Consider the following 15,908-nt stretch of genomic DNA (forward strand, 5'->3'; position numbering starts at 1 on the left):
TCTCTGTGTTATTGTTCTCAGCTTCATAAAGTCGCAGGCAGCAGCTGGTGCACGGCCCGCCTCCTGGTCCCGGTCTGGTCTCAGTCTGGTCTTTGGACTCAAGCTCAAACCAGGAGATATATATATATATATATATATATATATATATATATATATATATATATATATATATATATATATATATATATATATATATATATATATATATATATATATATATATACGTGTATTAATTGAATAAATACACAAGTGAGGAGTTAGGTTATTTGTCCAACTTTTCTTTATAAATATTGATTGTTACTGTTGCTTCTGGGTTCGTTAATTAGATGTTTTTCACACATGAATAAATAAAAAAATACATTTAAGGCGGTGGGCGGGGCCACCTGATAAGCATGGTGATGACGCATTTCCGCTTACTCAGTGGGAGTGTCGCTGAAGCAGATCTCACATTTCTACCTCCTTTTAGACCTTTAAACTCACTCTAAAACATCTTACCTCGTTTTGTAGACTGTTACACTGCGCAAACTTAAGTCTGAACTACCGCGTTTAGTGTGTGTCACGCAGAAAAGTTCCGGTTTGTCATTTCCAAAGTGAGATTTGTGTCGCGTAATCTACCTTCGCCAAACGCTAACTTTAGCTCGGAGGCTAGCCACTACTTCAGTTTTCAACAAACGCTTACAAAAAAAATACAACTACAAGTATGGATCAAACTACAGTCACTGCTCCGAAGGTAAGTCCTGATCATGAACCATTACACTTCTAAAACAGACATTTTATTGTGATTTAAAGTGAAGATATAAAAGTAGCATTAGCCTCATTAGCTCCAGCTCAAACATGGCCCTAGCGCAGGTCTATAAATACAACTGTCAAACTCTGACACTTCATGTTTCCGCCTTAACATCTTATATATAAGGCAATGGATTTATTGTAAACCCGAGTCTTAAATGGTTTAACTCTGACAACGCCTTTTAATTCAAACATTCGACACATATAACACTGTTCTCTCTTTGTAAGTGACTTATCTTTAGTTAATTTAGTTACTTATCTGTAGTTGCGTCTATCTATTTTGTTCCAGTGCCACGAGATGTGACGACGTCATTTACGACGCCGTTACTATGTTTGAGTAATGTTTATTAAGGTTTAATTTAAGATCATAAAGAGTCTGAAGGCTGGAGATGGAGACGTCAGAGAGAAGAGGAGTGGACATAAGGGACTTGTCTGGACTTGTCTGGACTACCACAGAGACATATTCAATTTAGATATTCCTCTAATGTAGACAGAAAACACAATATGGCCAGTAGAAATATAACGAAACACCTTTATTCTGCCAAGTGTCATAAAAAGTGTTTGTTGGGTAAGTTTTGTCAAACTGTTGGACAGAATTCTCCCATTGTTATGTCATCACTGTGCTCTAAAATCAAACCCTTCCCGTAATTTTCAACATATTTTTTTACTTTTCTTCACAAATTGCGTATTGATTTGTGTAAAACTATAATGTATATATTTATAACAGGTTTTATCCCATCAACTTTGGTTGAAATGAGAGAATCATAAAAACCTGTCGTAGGCACTTTAAACTTTCCCTGAGTCAGATGGACAGACAGAATTCTTAGGTTGAATTTGCTGTTTAACTGTTATATTGCAGATTTATTGACCTATGGTTCATATGTTTGTAATTACTGGGCTTATCTATGTGAAACAAATAAGTCAGTACTGTAATCTTTTTGGATCAGCAGAAGTACTAAGTGACATTTATAGTCCATAAATTGTATTAAATAAATGTTTCAAATGAGGATCGCTTGTGTCACCGTAGCGTAGTATAAACCTGTGAGAAACACTGGATAATGACATAATAAAGTCTTTGTATTTTGTAGAGCCCATGGGGTTGTGTCTCTGTAGCGCCCCCTGCCTGCTCACTCTCTGAAGTGATGAGTGAACAGTTGGCCAAACAACTGGATGAAGAGAATGCCCTCTTCAGTGACCCCTCTGAGTAAGTATGATTCAGGAGGATCTTAACCAGAACTGCTACACAATAAAAATAAACAAAAAACTGAAAAACAGTGTTTTACAGAATAAGAATTAAAATTAAAATCAAAATACAACAAATCAAAACATAAATGATCACAAATAATCAAAAAAATATCATTAAAGGAGAAAAGTGCTGAATAAAAACCTTTTAGTCATATATACAGCAAAACAAAACCGTTTTGAGCCTGGATTTAAACATTGTTAAAGTAGAAGTCTGCAAAAACAAATTTTTATCACAATACAATAAATTTAGTATTCCAATCATGATAAAACACACACCTTTGTAGACAATTAAATGTAATTTCCCATTCAAAATAAGTTTTAATAAGTTGTTTCTTTTTATTACTATATGATTCTATTGATGTCATCAGCATCCCCTGTGGTTTGATGCTAACTGGAGTGCACTGCTCTGTCTAAAGCTCTGTTAGACTTTAATCTGAGTTTTGTTTTAACACAATCTGACCACAAAGAACTGACTTAGCTGGAGAGCTGATTTGTGGTGTTAAACAAGTCCCTCTCATATGAAATTACAGTCATAAGCTAACTAGCATTAGCCAAACGCTTTTCTGTCACTCTCACCTTTTTGTTGAAAATCAAACTCTTAAACAGGATCATGAACGCTCGGATTGATCACAGGCTCCTGACAATGTATTGTTTAAATCCATGTTGTGTTTTTTTCTTGAGTTTTCAGACAATTTTAAAACTTTTGTTTGCCAATGTGTGCATTATGTAACCATGGAAACTCTTAACATTCCACCATAGAGATACACGTAGAACACCCCCTGTGTGATGTCACTACAAAGTATCAATACTATTTCTAATACAGATCCAGACCATAATAAAACTATTTTAGCAGAATCATTTCTAGTAAAACATATATGTAATTTTGCTGTACATTGTTTTAAAATGATTAAGGCCTGTTCCTCCTCAGCCCAGTGTTGGAACTCCCCCTGGAGGACGCCCCTGACACTGACTCAGATCTGATGTTGGCTCAGATGCTTCAGATGCAGTTTGACCGAGAGTTTGACGACCAGCTCAAGAGAGAAGAGAGAAAGTTCAATGGGGACAGCAAAGGTGTGCATCCTCTGCTCCATCTGCTTATCCTCTGCTCCTCTGCTTCTCTGACCCTTTCCTTGACCCTCTACACCCTCTGACTCTCTGATCTACATCCTCTGACCCTCTCATCTGCATCGTCTGCTCCTCTGACCCTCTCCTCTTTTCCTGTCTAGTATCCATTTCATTTGAGAATTACCGAAAGGTGCACCCATATGAAGACAGCGACAGCTCTGAGGATGAGGTCGACTGGCAAGACACCAGGCATGACCCCTACAGGCCAGGTGAGGAACTGAACATCAGGGATTTATCATTAACTATACAATTTCTGCAACTATTAATTGTTGCAAATGGCAAATTGTCCCTGTGTCTCCATGGCGTCTTTTTGTGTGTGAAACGTTTTAGGACCATTTGGTCAAGTTATCAAATGTTACATTTTTGTATTATATTGTTGATAGAAATTGACAAAAAGACAGCAGCTTCTTTGTCCTTGTGGTGTCAAAATCCGTATTGAACATCGAGGTTTTTCCTTACATTGGAAGGAAGATGTGTCCAAATTCAAAGGTTTCACACTTCGTCGGCTCCATTTGAAGGGCACTTATGTAACTTCCGGCACGACAAGGCCTGTCCCATTTCATGCACCCCACGAATGTGGCCAACAAATGTGCCCTGCGTTTCCATGGAGATCGGCCGTAAACGGAGTGTGCATTCATGCAGACTTCACGCACTTCTGTATCCAATCATGTACCGCTTGTGACTTTTTCTACGGGAGAAACAAGGTATATTTTCTCAGTTATGTAATACTAGCTACAGTTGGGAAGAAATCACCTATAACGTTATATCTGCCTATTGATATTCAAAGGGAAAGATTAATTCCTTCCTTCAGAAATAAACACCTGCGGTGATGATACCTTGACTCTTCTTCTATGAAATAATAAATAATTAAAAGTAAAACTTAAATTATCTCGGAGTCCATTTTAAACATTTAGCTTATTAGTCAGCAGCTGTCACGGTTGCTAGACTTTGTAATGTGAGCGCACAGACAGCGGTTGACCTACATGGCGTAGGCCTGTCCCATTTTGGCACGGCCTTTGCGGTTGATGAAGGCTACATGGAGGGGCACCCTTTGTCGGCCGGGCCCTTCGTATGGTACTTCGAAGTGTACAACCGTTGAATTGGGACACGGCAAGAAACATGATGGTGTCTGTTGTGTAAGGTAAAATAAATAGTTGTTGAATGTGTTGCAGAGAAGCCTCAGGTGACTTCTCGCAAAGGGTTTGTGGGAAAAGGCAAAAACATCACAACAAAACATGACGAGGTGGTGTGTGGACGCAAGAACACTGCCAGAATGGACAACGTGAGACACTCCTCTTCTGCACCATCTACTCCCTCTTCTCCTCCTCTGACCCTCTCCTCCTCTTCTCTGACCATCTCCTCCTCTCCACTCTCTGACCTCTCCTCCTCTTCTCTGACCCTCTCCTCAGCTCCTCTGACCCTCTCCTCCTGTTCTCTGACCCTCTCCTCCTCTTCTCTGACCATCTCCTCCTCTCCTCTCTCTGACCTCTCCTCCTCTTCTCTGACCCTCTCCTCAGCTCCTCTGACCCTCTCCTCCTGTTCTCTGACCCTCTCCTCCTCTTCTCTGACCATCTCCTCCTCTCCTCTTCTCTGACCATCTCCTCCTCTCCTCTCTCTGACCTCTCCTCCTCTTCTCTGACCCTCTCCTCAGCTCCTCTCACCCTCTCCTCAGCTCCTCTGACCCTCTCCATCTCTTCTCTCTACAGTTTGCTCCTGAGGTCCAGGTGGGGGATGGTTTGGGGATGGACCTGAAGTTGTCCAATCAGGTGTTTAACTCTCTGAAGCAGCACGTGCACAGTGAGCAGAGACGCAGCGCCCGCGTGCACGAGAAGAAGGAGCATTCCACCGCCGTACGTATCTGCAACATCTATACATTTATATATCGGCACCCGCGGCTCTATCATCATTATACTGCAGCTCCACGTGGCTTGGGAAAATAAGTTATAAGTATTTAATTGAAGTGTATTTTATTTGTGTTAGTTCTTTTTTTGAAATTGTAGTTTGAAGTGGAAGATTGTTGTGATCTTGAAATATAAACATTTAATTATATTTTATTATTTTTCTTTGCTCAAAATAAGCCCCACACTCAGGGAACTATGTTAAAAACAAACCCCGCTCACGCCTCACAGACACAGCTCACAGTCCTGTGTAAAGACACAGCCCTGAAGCTGACGCTGCGCAGAGGGTCAGGAGCAGAAGTCTCTGTAGCACTTCATGTATTTCATAAGCCAGTGATCCCCAACCAGCAGGTCGGGGACCAGTTCTGGTCCATTATGCATTTGCTACCGGGACGCGCAAAAACAGTAAATTTATCAGCAACTGCATCTTCTCCGATGTAACTTTCGCCTGTCCCTCATGACACACTAATAAGCTTGTCCGTAATGAAAATCCTGATAGGAAATCACAACAGAAATCTATTTTATGTAATGGCGAGTATATTATATCTGTGCTAGATCTGCTCTTGTCTCCGCGATGATGTATCATGTGTAACGTATCAGACAAGTTGCCCAAAAGTAAACCCACAAGCTAGTGAAAATGAAACCAAAAACAAGTCTTTGGAGAGCTTTTTTGCAAAGGGGAAAAGGACAACTGAGGAGCCAGAAGAGGAGCCTCCACGAAAAAGAAAGATCAATTTAACAGACAATACCAGGAGTCCTACTTAATATGGGTTTGTAGCTACAAGTGAGTCTCACGCGCCGAGTCTGCTCTGTGTAATATGCGGGAAAAGCAAATGAGGCAATGAAACCTTCAAAACTGCTTTGGCACAGGAGACTAAACACTTGGAATTAAAAGATAAGCCTTTAGAGCAAATGTGTCAAACTCAAGGCCCGGGGACCAAATGTGGCCCTCCATATCATTTTATGTGGCCCTCGACAGGGTAAATTAAAAGCTATGATGGTCTTAAAATGTAATTTTATCAGGAGATATGCAGTTACACAGCCATATTTTTACATCTAGGCAAATGCATATGCAATATTTGTAATTTGAATAAGTAATAAATACAGAAACAGTTAATTAACAAGTTAAAAAAGTAGTACATCTGGCCCTTTGACAGCAGCCATTTTGCTAATGTGGCCCTCGGTGAAAATGTGTTTGACACTTCTGCTTTAGAGTTTTTAGAAAGAAATTACTTTGTGGACATAAGAAACACAATGCGGGTGTCATTGTCTCCCATCACTCCTCGATGGGACCACCTCATCACAAAGAAACAAGTGCAGGGCTCCCACTGCCTCAGCGGGGTGGTGAGCTGTATTTTTGTATGCACTAACCTATATTTGCTATATTTATCTGCCACGAGTAGAAGGCTGGTCTGTGAAAATTATTCCGGTCCATGATGCAAAAAAGGTTGGGGACCCCTGTCATAAACACACTATAGTTGTTTACATAAAGCGTGAAAAAAAAGACAAACAATATATACAGTGTTATCTTATTGTTACCATTTTAAATGTCAAAAAATATTTGCAGCACCCAGTAGAGGTAAGATCGGGCCTAAAAAATCCAGCCCGACCCGACCCAGGCCCGCGGGTATTAAAGCCCGACCCAGCCGAGCCCGACCAATTAACTTGATTTGCAGGCCCGAGTCCGAAGCAAACCCGAAATTTCATATTTTATTTGTGAGGATAAATAAAAAAAATAAAGAACCAAACAAAGTTAAACATGCGTAAAAATAAGCCTACTAATAAAAAACCTTCGCCACTAACTACTGAAAATGGTCTAAGGTCCTGACAGCAAAAGTCCACGCACTTGTCTGTGATGGCCTGCTTAGCGCGAAGAGGTGCGGTCTTTGGGACAAATGATAATATAGATGTTTGACGATCATCACTTTTGCCAGTACAGCTGTTTAAATGCCTGCTCAGCGTCGAGGTGCCAGTCTTTTTGCTCTCGTATGAAAGCAAAGCGCCACATTTACTACATTCAGCGAAGCCAACGCAAGTTTCTGTAGCATTTTCAACAATCAATTTGAAGCATTTCCGCACCTCACTCTTGCCGGTGCGTGTTTGCCTTTTCAGTTCCCCTGTCTTTAGTTTATCCTTTACTTCTTGCTGCTCCATATCAGGGATACCAGGTCAAAATAGATGCGGACTTGCGGAGGGGAAGAGGGGGCGTTCACGTGCGCAGAGTATGCTCTGGCTCTGCGGCTCCTGTTTAGTAGTTAAATAGCAATTCCCTTACAGCGCCTTCTCTGTTTTATCCAAATTATTTTTTTTATAACAAGTATTCCTAAGTTTAGTATCCACACATCGTTTTAGTATACATTTTTATAAACATATATTTATTTTTAAAAAGTCAAGTAGAGAGAAGCCCGAGCCCGACCCGACCCGAACGTAATGATTGACATTTTAGGCCCGACCCGGCCCGAAATTCGGGTCGGGCTCGGGCTCGGGCTTAAGATCTTACCTCTAGCTCCCAGTGTTTTTTTTCCATGGAAACCGGGTCCAAATGGCTCTTTGGGTGTTAAAGGTTGCTGATCCCTGATTTATATTATCACCCCATACTTTTACTCCTACTTGAGTAATATATTGTACAGTGTAACAGTGCTGTTACTTTAGTAAAATTTGTGGTTTTTCTTCCCACTGTGAGTAAATCCACAAGTCACAAAACCTTTATGTTGACAATATGAAAGGATGATTTTTAGTTTCTTAAAAAGGTGAAAAACAGAGCCTGAGATTAATGCTAATGCTAGCCAGTCTGTGACTGTGATGTTATTTGAGAGGGACTTGTTTAACAGCACAAATCTACTTACCTGTTGTAGTTCAGCTAAGTCAGTTCTTTCCGGTCAGATTGTGTTCAAATACAACTCAGATTAAAGTCTAACAACAACCCAAACAGAGCAGTGCTTACAGTTAGCATGACACCCCGCTGTTTATAGAATATATCTGTACTGAGCAAGACACATTTTGCTACATACATCAGGTACAGGGCCTTTAAATTAATGGAATATTTGTATTGATGCCCTGATATGTGTGTAAACAGGAGCAAGCGGTGGACCCTCGCACGCGCCTGCTCATGTACAAGATGGTGAATGCCGGAGTCCTGGAGAACATCAACGGCTGCATCAGCACCGGCAAAGAGTCTGTGGTGTTCCACGCCAATGGGGGCAGGTACGACTACACCTGTGTGTGAGAGGGGCAGGTACGACTACACCTGTGTGTGAGAGGGGCAGGTACGACTACACCTGTGTGTGAGAGGGGCAGGTACGACTACACCTGTGTGTGAGAGGGGCAGGTACGACTACACCTGTGTGTGAGAGGGGCAGGTACGACTACACCTGTGTGTGAGAGGGGCAGGTACGACTACACCTGTGTGTGAGAGGGGCAGGTACGACTACACCTGTGTGTGAGAGGGGCAGGTACGACTGTATGAGGGAGGGAAATGTCGGTGTAATTGTTTATCCCGTTTACACTAATATAGAAAATATTTCAAAGATAGTTTTTACTTTTAAATGGGGGATCATTTTGTCATGAATTTCTTAATTTCAGTATCTCTGGTGTTGGCCATGATTTTAGGCTTTGTCAAAATAAAATAAAGTGGACTAAGTTTCAAAAATAAATCTTAAGTCTTACATTTCGTTTAGCTACACACACACACACACCCCCACACACAGAGAGAGAGAACTTTTTTGTTATGTGCACCTGTTTCACCCATGTAACCTGTCTACAGCCTGGAGGAGGAGCCCGTCCCGGCGGAGGTGGTGCTAAAGGTGTTTAAAACGACTCTGAACGAGTTTAAGAATCGTGACCGTTACATCAAAGATGATTACCGCTTCAAGGAGCGCTTCAGCAAACTCAACCCCAGGAAGGTGATCCGTCTGTGGGCCGAGAAGGAGATGCACAACCTCACCAGGTACAACACCAACACACCTGCTCCTCTGGCCAATCAGAGCACAGGATGAAAGAGGGGGAGGGGGGAGCACCACACCTGAGACACAAGTCAATCAGAGCAAAGGAAGAGAGAGGGGAGGGAACCAATGTCCCTGTGCACCAGATGCCCTCTCTGTGTTTCTATGGGGTCTTATTCTGCAGAGCTACTAATCCTGTAGTTTAAAATGTTCTGAAATGCATGGGATTCTTGGATGAGTTTTAAAGTTCAGATTTCAGTCTCTCTCAGATGTGAATGCTCCTGGACCAGTTTTAAATGTGATCTCTAACTGAATCCTGATTTTCAAACCTCTTTAGTTTTTTTGTTTAATCTTTCTTTAAAATATATCATATGATCATATTTATGATCATTACATTCAGGACTTACATTTACTGCAAATTTTGCCTTTTTTTTCTTTGGTGAACTTTATAATTTTCCTGGTTGGACATGGGTAACAGATATGACGTATGTTACCTAGCAACCATAATGTTAACCAATGTTCCAGGACCAAAAATTGTCTAAATTACACAGGTTTTGTTTTACAACTCAGAGCTACTTCCTGTATTTTTGTTCTTTTCTTCACAATCTGCCACTTAACTGATGTAAAATTCTATTCACCAAACAGAGTCAGAATCACAAAAAAGTCATTCTTGAACTGTTGGATGTGTTGTAATCAGACACATGTCTGTCATGTCTTGGTCTCAGACTGAGGAGGGCAGAGGTCCCATGCCCAGAGGTGGTGCTGCTGAAGAAGCACATCCTGGTTATGTCGTTCATTGGAGCAGAACACATTCCTGCGCCCAAACTCAAAGACGCCATTTTGAACGAAGACGACATGAAGAAGGCCTACCACCAAGTCCTGCATGTAAGGGACCAAACCACCTTTCAAATATTAAAATATTTTCACTTGTTTACAAGTTTAGGCCTGGTTGTTAGTACTAGTTTAATCTAGTGAAGTGGCTGGGATGAGAATCAGCTCCTCCAAATCCGAGGCCACGGTTCTCGACTGGAAAAAGGTGGGTTGCTCTCTCCGGGTGGGTGGTGAGTCTCTGCCCCAAGTGGAGGAGTTCAAGTATCTCGGGGTCTTGTTCACGAGTGAGGGAAGGATGGAGCGTGAGATTGAGAGTTGGATCGGTGCAGCGTCTGCAGTGATGCGGTCGCTGTATCGGTCCGTTGTGGTGAAGAAGGAGCTGAGCCGGAAGGCGAAGCTCTCGATTTACCGGTCAATCTACGTTCCTACCCTCACCTATGGTCATGAGCTCTGGGTAATGACCGAAAGGACAAAATCGCGGATACAAGCGGCTGAAATGGGCTTCCTCCGCAGAGTGGCCGGGCGCACCCTTAGGGATAGGGTGAGGAGCTCGGTCACACGGGAGGAGCTCGGAGTAGAGCCGCTGCTCCTACACGTCGAGAGGAGCCAGCTGAGGTGGCTCGGGCATCTGCTCAGGATGCCTCCTGGACGCCTGTTCTGGGCATGTCCGACCGGGAGGAGGCCCCGGGGAAGACCCAGGACACGCTGGAGGGACTATGTCTCTCTGGCCTGGGAACACCTTGGGGTCCCACCGGAGGAGCTGGAGGACATGTCTGGGGTGAGGGAAGTCTGGGAGTCCCTGCTTACACTGCTGCCCCCGCGATCCGGCTCTGGATAAGCGGAAGAAAATGGATGGATGGATGGATGGATAGTTTAATCCTGGTTTACTTTGGACCTGTTAAATTCTAGTTTAATTCGGGGATAGTCCTGGATCAGACCCAGCTGGTATTAGCTATGTTATAATGTTATCTCCTCAAAAACAGACCTGGAGTTCTGTTTCGTTTCATTGACGCATGTTTGAGTAACACTTAATTATTAGTCTGTCTACATCTCCAAAGCTCCATATACTCTGCTCCACCTTGTGATGTCATGAAGCAGTGGTTTTCACGTTAACACCTGCTTTTACCTTTTGTTCAGTAGAGATTGGAAATTGACGGGCTGAAATCGTGTAATTTATTCTAGTGAGGATGCATGGAGTGTAAAAACACAGTGGAGCTTCCTGTATTACCACATGACATCACAAGGTGGAATAGAGTGTAGTATGGGCCCTTTTAATAGGGTTCCAATACTAGATTATTGCCAATCCAGTATTGGACTCCAGTATCCAGTGGAGAAATATTCTGTATTTTAGTTTTCACAAAAATCATTGTCGTCATTGACACAAATCTAGATATTTTATGTCACCTCAACTTATGTTCAAAGTGGCAGTGCTTTGTGCATGTCCAGCCAAGAGGCCACGCCCATCAGAAAATTCTGGAAAAACGTGTTTGAAAAACCCTGGACAAAAACAGACTGAAACTAATTAGAACCTTCTTACTGTTGAGAGCTATATATGTACTGGTCATTCTACTGTCATGTCATTCAGGTCCTTTGGCTTGTTTTATTCTGAAACTATCTTGTGTTTTGAGGGTTATTTATTGTTTCCTGTGTTTTTTGCAGATGATGAAGACGATGTACGAGGAGTGTAACCTGGTGCACGCAGATCTGAGCGAGTACAACCTCCTCTGGCACCAGGGAAAGGTACAGACATACATGCATAGATCTTAAGTTTTGGTTTAGATCAGGACTTTGTTGCCTCTCGTTTGTGGTTTAAAGTCCTTACTTTTTGCTTTTAGGTTTGGGTGATCGATGTGAGCCAGTCTGTGGAGCCCACTCATCCTCACGGACTCGAGTTCCTTTTCAGGGACTGTAGGAACATCGCCACGGTAACCATTATGCTCCAAAAATGGGACGGGACCAGGGGACGGGACCAGGGGACCAATACAATACAGATATAGGGGTGATATTGGGGGAGTTGATGGCTGATATATTTAGTGATGTAAAAATACATTATAAATCTTGAACTCATTATAAACCTTAAAACATTCAGTGTTGTTCTGCCTCTTTACAGTCATTTTAAAGACAGTAGATGGGCCTTTTTAGCATGACACTCTTCAACACACTAACATCCCATTGAAGTAAATGATATAGGAGCCGTTGGCACGGAGCAGTAGTTAATGTGCAATATAAATGTCAACACTTCTATTCACAGCTCATTTACATATGAATGCCAGTCCTGTCACATGTATACAGCCACTATAGTCACTTTACACGAGGTTTGTGAGAGTAAACGGGCTGTTTACATGTGCTAGCTCACAGTAGCTAAGTAAGTGATAACCAAGGCAAAAGAACGAAAAGTAGCTTCAGAACAGGCACATTCCCAACAGTCACTTCTCAGAGGCCCCTCTCAGATCTCACATCTTCATAAACAGATTCCTTTTCATTTAGACTCAAAACGATTGTAAAAAGATTATAATCCAGTATGTTGACAGCAGCTCAGTGTGTGCTCAGTCTATGATGACAGTCCTCTCTTTTCTCCAAACTGATACAAATAAGCCTTATTTTGTTGCTGGTGTGATCTGCACCTATCTTAACTTTTATTGTAGAGTTGGTGGTTCAAAGCATTTAAATCCAATCCAGCCTCTCAGACAGTCTTGAAGGCCTAGACTTGGAGCAAAGCACACTGGAGTAAACAGAAGCATGTGACTCTAGGATGCTTTCGGTGCAGTACGACATCACAAACTACTCCACAGATAAATATTTATGCAGCGTCACATATTAAGACATGTCTGTGTCTGTACAAAATAGACATATCATAAGCTTAGACAGCTGATATGTCTCCATATGTATAAGTGCCAATAATATTGACCAACTGAAATATCGGTCACACCCTATGACACAGGACTGAAATTAAAGCCAGACTAAACCAAGATCTCAACCTGATTGTGATATTGTTCTGATATGATTCTGTTTTATGTTTCAGTTCTTCCGTCGCAGAGGTGTGGCAGACGCACTCAGTGAGTTCGACCTGTTTAACGCCGTCTCAGGTTTGGAGCTGTCGGTCGAAGCAGAGGATGAGGCACACTTCATGGGCCAGGTAAAATACAAACTAAATACTGTTTTAATGTGAGGAAATGTTCCAGAGTGAGGCTTTAACCCTATTTTTAGTGTCCTCCTTAAAAACATTCCTGGAGTTGTGTTTTGTTTCATTCACACGTTTTCAATAATCCTGCAGATTTAGCACCCCCTCTGCACAGCTCATACAGTGTTACACAGGTGGTGCTGCTCTGTGTTTTAAAGTACATTTCACCAGACACATTCCGATTATTTCAGCTCAAAATGTCTACACTACTTTGGAACTAGCAGCTATTGTTTTTTGCCTTGTTTGCTTTGCTTCACTACACTGGATTTTGGATGCTTACAAATCAGAGCAGTTTAGTCCTGGTTTAGACATAGTTTAGTCCTGCTTTAGTCCTGCTTTAGTCCTGCTTTAGTCCTGCTTTAGTCCTGCTTTAGTCCTGCTTTAGTCCTGCTTTAGTCCTGCTTTAGTCCTGCTTTAGTCCTGCTTTAGACCTGGTATAGTCCTGGTTTTAATCCTGGTTTAGTGCTATGTGTCTGTTTATATTAAAATGTGCTCCTTTTGTTTCAGATCGTGGCTCTGGAGAAGAGGAACGAGGATCATGTCCAAAAACGAGGAAAGAAAACATTTCCTGTGAACAGTGAGGATGATCCTCCGCTCAAACCCGACTCTGACGATTAACTACAAAACTCAAACACAACAAAAAAACTACAAACAAGCGACCAGCACAAGGAAGCGCACTTCCTCATCAGAGGCCAATCAGAGCCAGTCAACAGGTCACATGGCCCGCCCGGCTGACCAATGGCTGACCGTTGTCTCAGCTCTATTTTTTTTAAAGGTTTTGTGGGTGAAAAAAGCAGGAAAACAAACGGCCAAAAAGTCAAATGAATGAATTTCAAATGAATATTGTTTACCTGTTTGGTGTCGAATGAAATGTGACATATGAAGTCATTTTACAGGTGCTTTTTGGTAAAACTTAAAGAGGAGGTATTTTGCAAAAGCATTTTTTTTTTCTTTTAACATGTTTATGCTCATCAAAAACAATTTTGATATTATTGAAGCACGTTTATTATTTTAGTGATCTCTCCCTTTCCCTTTTCAAACCGTCCTTATGGTTAGCAGTACGAGTCTGTACAAGGCTCCGCCCACATGTGCTCCCACACGACAATTCTCCATAAATATACAAAAACATGACAAAAATTGTTCACAGTAACTTGACAAATCTGATGTGATGTGCATTACTTTCATTAGTGGGATGCAGCTGATTCTGTTGTGATAGCGCTCTGAAGGGGGAGTGACTTAGCGCTGAGAGCAAATGGAGGGGGCACTCAGTAGTGGAACTTATGAAACATGTATATATGCAAATATGGCATTTTCAAAATGATGAAAGATAACATGCTGATTTAAGTATGTTAGCGGTTAATCCCCTACAGAATAAAAATTCCGCCTCTTTAATATTATATAAACTCTTGAGTCTCACTTTGAGGGACTCTAGTGGATGAGGAACTTTTTACCAGCACATTTTGTTGAGTTCACACCATGCAAAAAATAAAAAAAAAAAGATCATCTTGGTGTTGTTTTGGAGAATTCATTTTTTTAAATCCTCGGTATTTCAGAGTGATGAAAATTACCACTGTTGCCATGGCAATTAATAGAACTGACTTCTGAAATCAAATCTACTGACATACTACTGTCATCTACAGAGGCCATGCTGTTGTGCAGGTCATCAGAATGAATGAATGAATGGTTTATTTTGGTAAATTTACAAAATTGATAGAATCAAATCCACAATCAAATAAATAACCAAAAAAGGAATAGGCAGAAGCTAAGGCTTATATTTGCCTATCCTGTTCTGTGAATGTGATGAGACAGGATGCATTCTAAAAAAAACAAACTGGATTGTCATTTAGCAAGTTGTGCATTTAAATCTAGAGTTTGTGGTGTCTTTATATTACCTGGGCTCAGGGAGCATGAGTGTTGAGTCCAGCAGCCTCGAACCAGTTGTTTTTGATGGTATAAACACAATTGGCACAATTGTTTTTATGGTATAAATGTGTATAAACATGGTTCATTTATCAGCAAGACTCTGTTAGGGACTAATATTTGAAAGGCTCTGAATGAAATCATGCAAGATATTAACCCTTGTGTGACTACAGAACAGTTACCCACCCCATTTCTATTTGTTAATATGAGCAGGAGCATTAGTTTGTTACAAAAGAACTTACTGTTATAAAGGCAAATTTGCCAAGCAGGAAGGTTGGACAGCAACTATACAGTATAACCATAGCATTACCTTTCCCCTTCCATTATAATATAGTCCCATAGTGTAAATAAGTATTAAATTAGCTGGGCTTTTTGATGGAAAGACACTTCAATAAAAAGACCTCTGTTCAGCAGGAGCTCCAACAGTTTTCATTGCCGACCACTTGATCCTCTCCTTCAGCATTCTCAGGTCTATCTCAGACAACTACAAACAACACATCAAGTTTTCACACAAGTTTCAATAAGGTGTAAGCAAACCTCTTACATCTTCAATCAGTTTGTAGACCTGGTCACCGCAGATATTATAGAAAGCAACAAGGGTGTTGAAACTTCATTGTGGCCTCCCTGTCACCAATGTGAACCTGTAAGGTACTGCATGAATGGTGGATCAAAGATACAGAGTCAGGGTACAGGTTTAACAGAGTTTATTGCAAACAGGAGGATGTGAATGCTGGTTGGAGGGGCTGGTAGTAGGAAGCTGGGTCGGAGGCTGAGGTGCACTGTGGGTCCAAGACACAGGATCACAGACAATACACCAAAGAGAAAACTGGAGGATGACTTGTAGAAACACAAGACAATACCATAACAATCCGGCAGCCTCTGCAACAGTCGTCATCCCCTTTGTACTCCAGAGGTGGAGTCTTGATTGCAGATTGGCTGCAGGTGTGTAGTGGGTGGTGCCAGAATCTCCACCCAGCTCCA

The 15,908-nt window shown here is 41.6% G+C and overlaps 1 protein-coding gene across 1 annotated transcript; it reads left to right on the forward strand.

Moving 5' to 3' along the window:
* Positions 1-400: 400 nt before the first annotated feature.
* riok3 (RIO kinase 3 (yeast)) lies at positions 401-15,337 on the forward strand. Its single transcript, XM_033985988.2, has 13 exons — positions 401-730; positions 1,875-1,990; positions 2,960-3,102; positions 3,258-3,365; positions 4,329-4,438; positions 4,863-5,006; positions 8,131-8,258; positions 8,818-9,000; positions 9,721-9,880; positions 11,486-11,566; positions 11,662-11,751; positions 12,849-12,962; positions 13,515-15,337. The coding sequence occupies exons 1-13, from the start codon at positions 701-703 to the stop codon at positions 13,623-13,625; spliced, it is 1,518 nt and encodes a 505-aa protein (XP_033841879.1). The 5' UTR covers positions 401-700; the 3' UTR covers positions 13,626-15,337.
* The last annotated feature ends 571 nt before the right edge of the window (positions 15,338-15,908 follow it).

Source organism: Periophthalmus magnuspinnatus, chromosome 20, assembly GCF_009829125.3.
Source record: "Periophthalmus magnuspinnatus isolate fPerMag1 chromosome 20, fPerMag1.2.pri, whole genome shotgun sequence".
Lineage (NCBI taxonomy): Eukaryota > Metazoa > Chordata > Actinopteri > Gobiiformes > Gobiidae > Periophthalmus > Periophthalmus magnuspinnatus.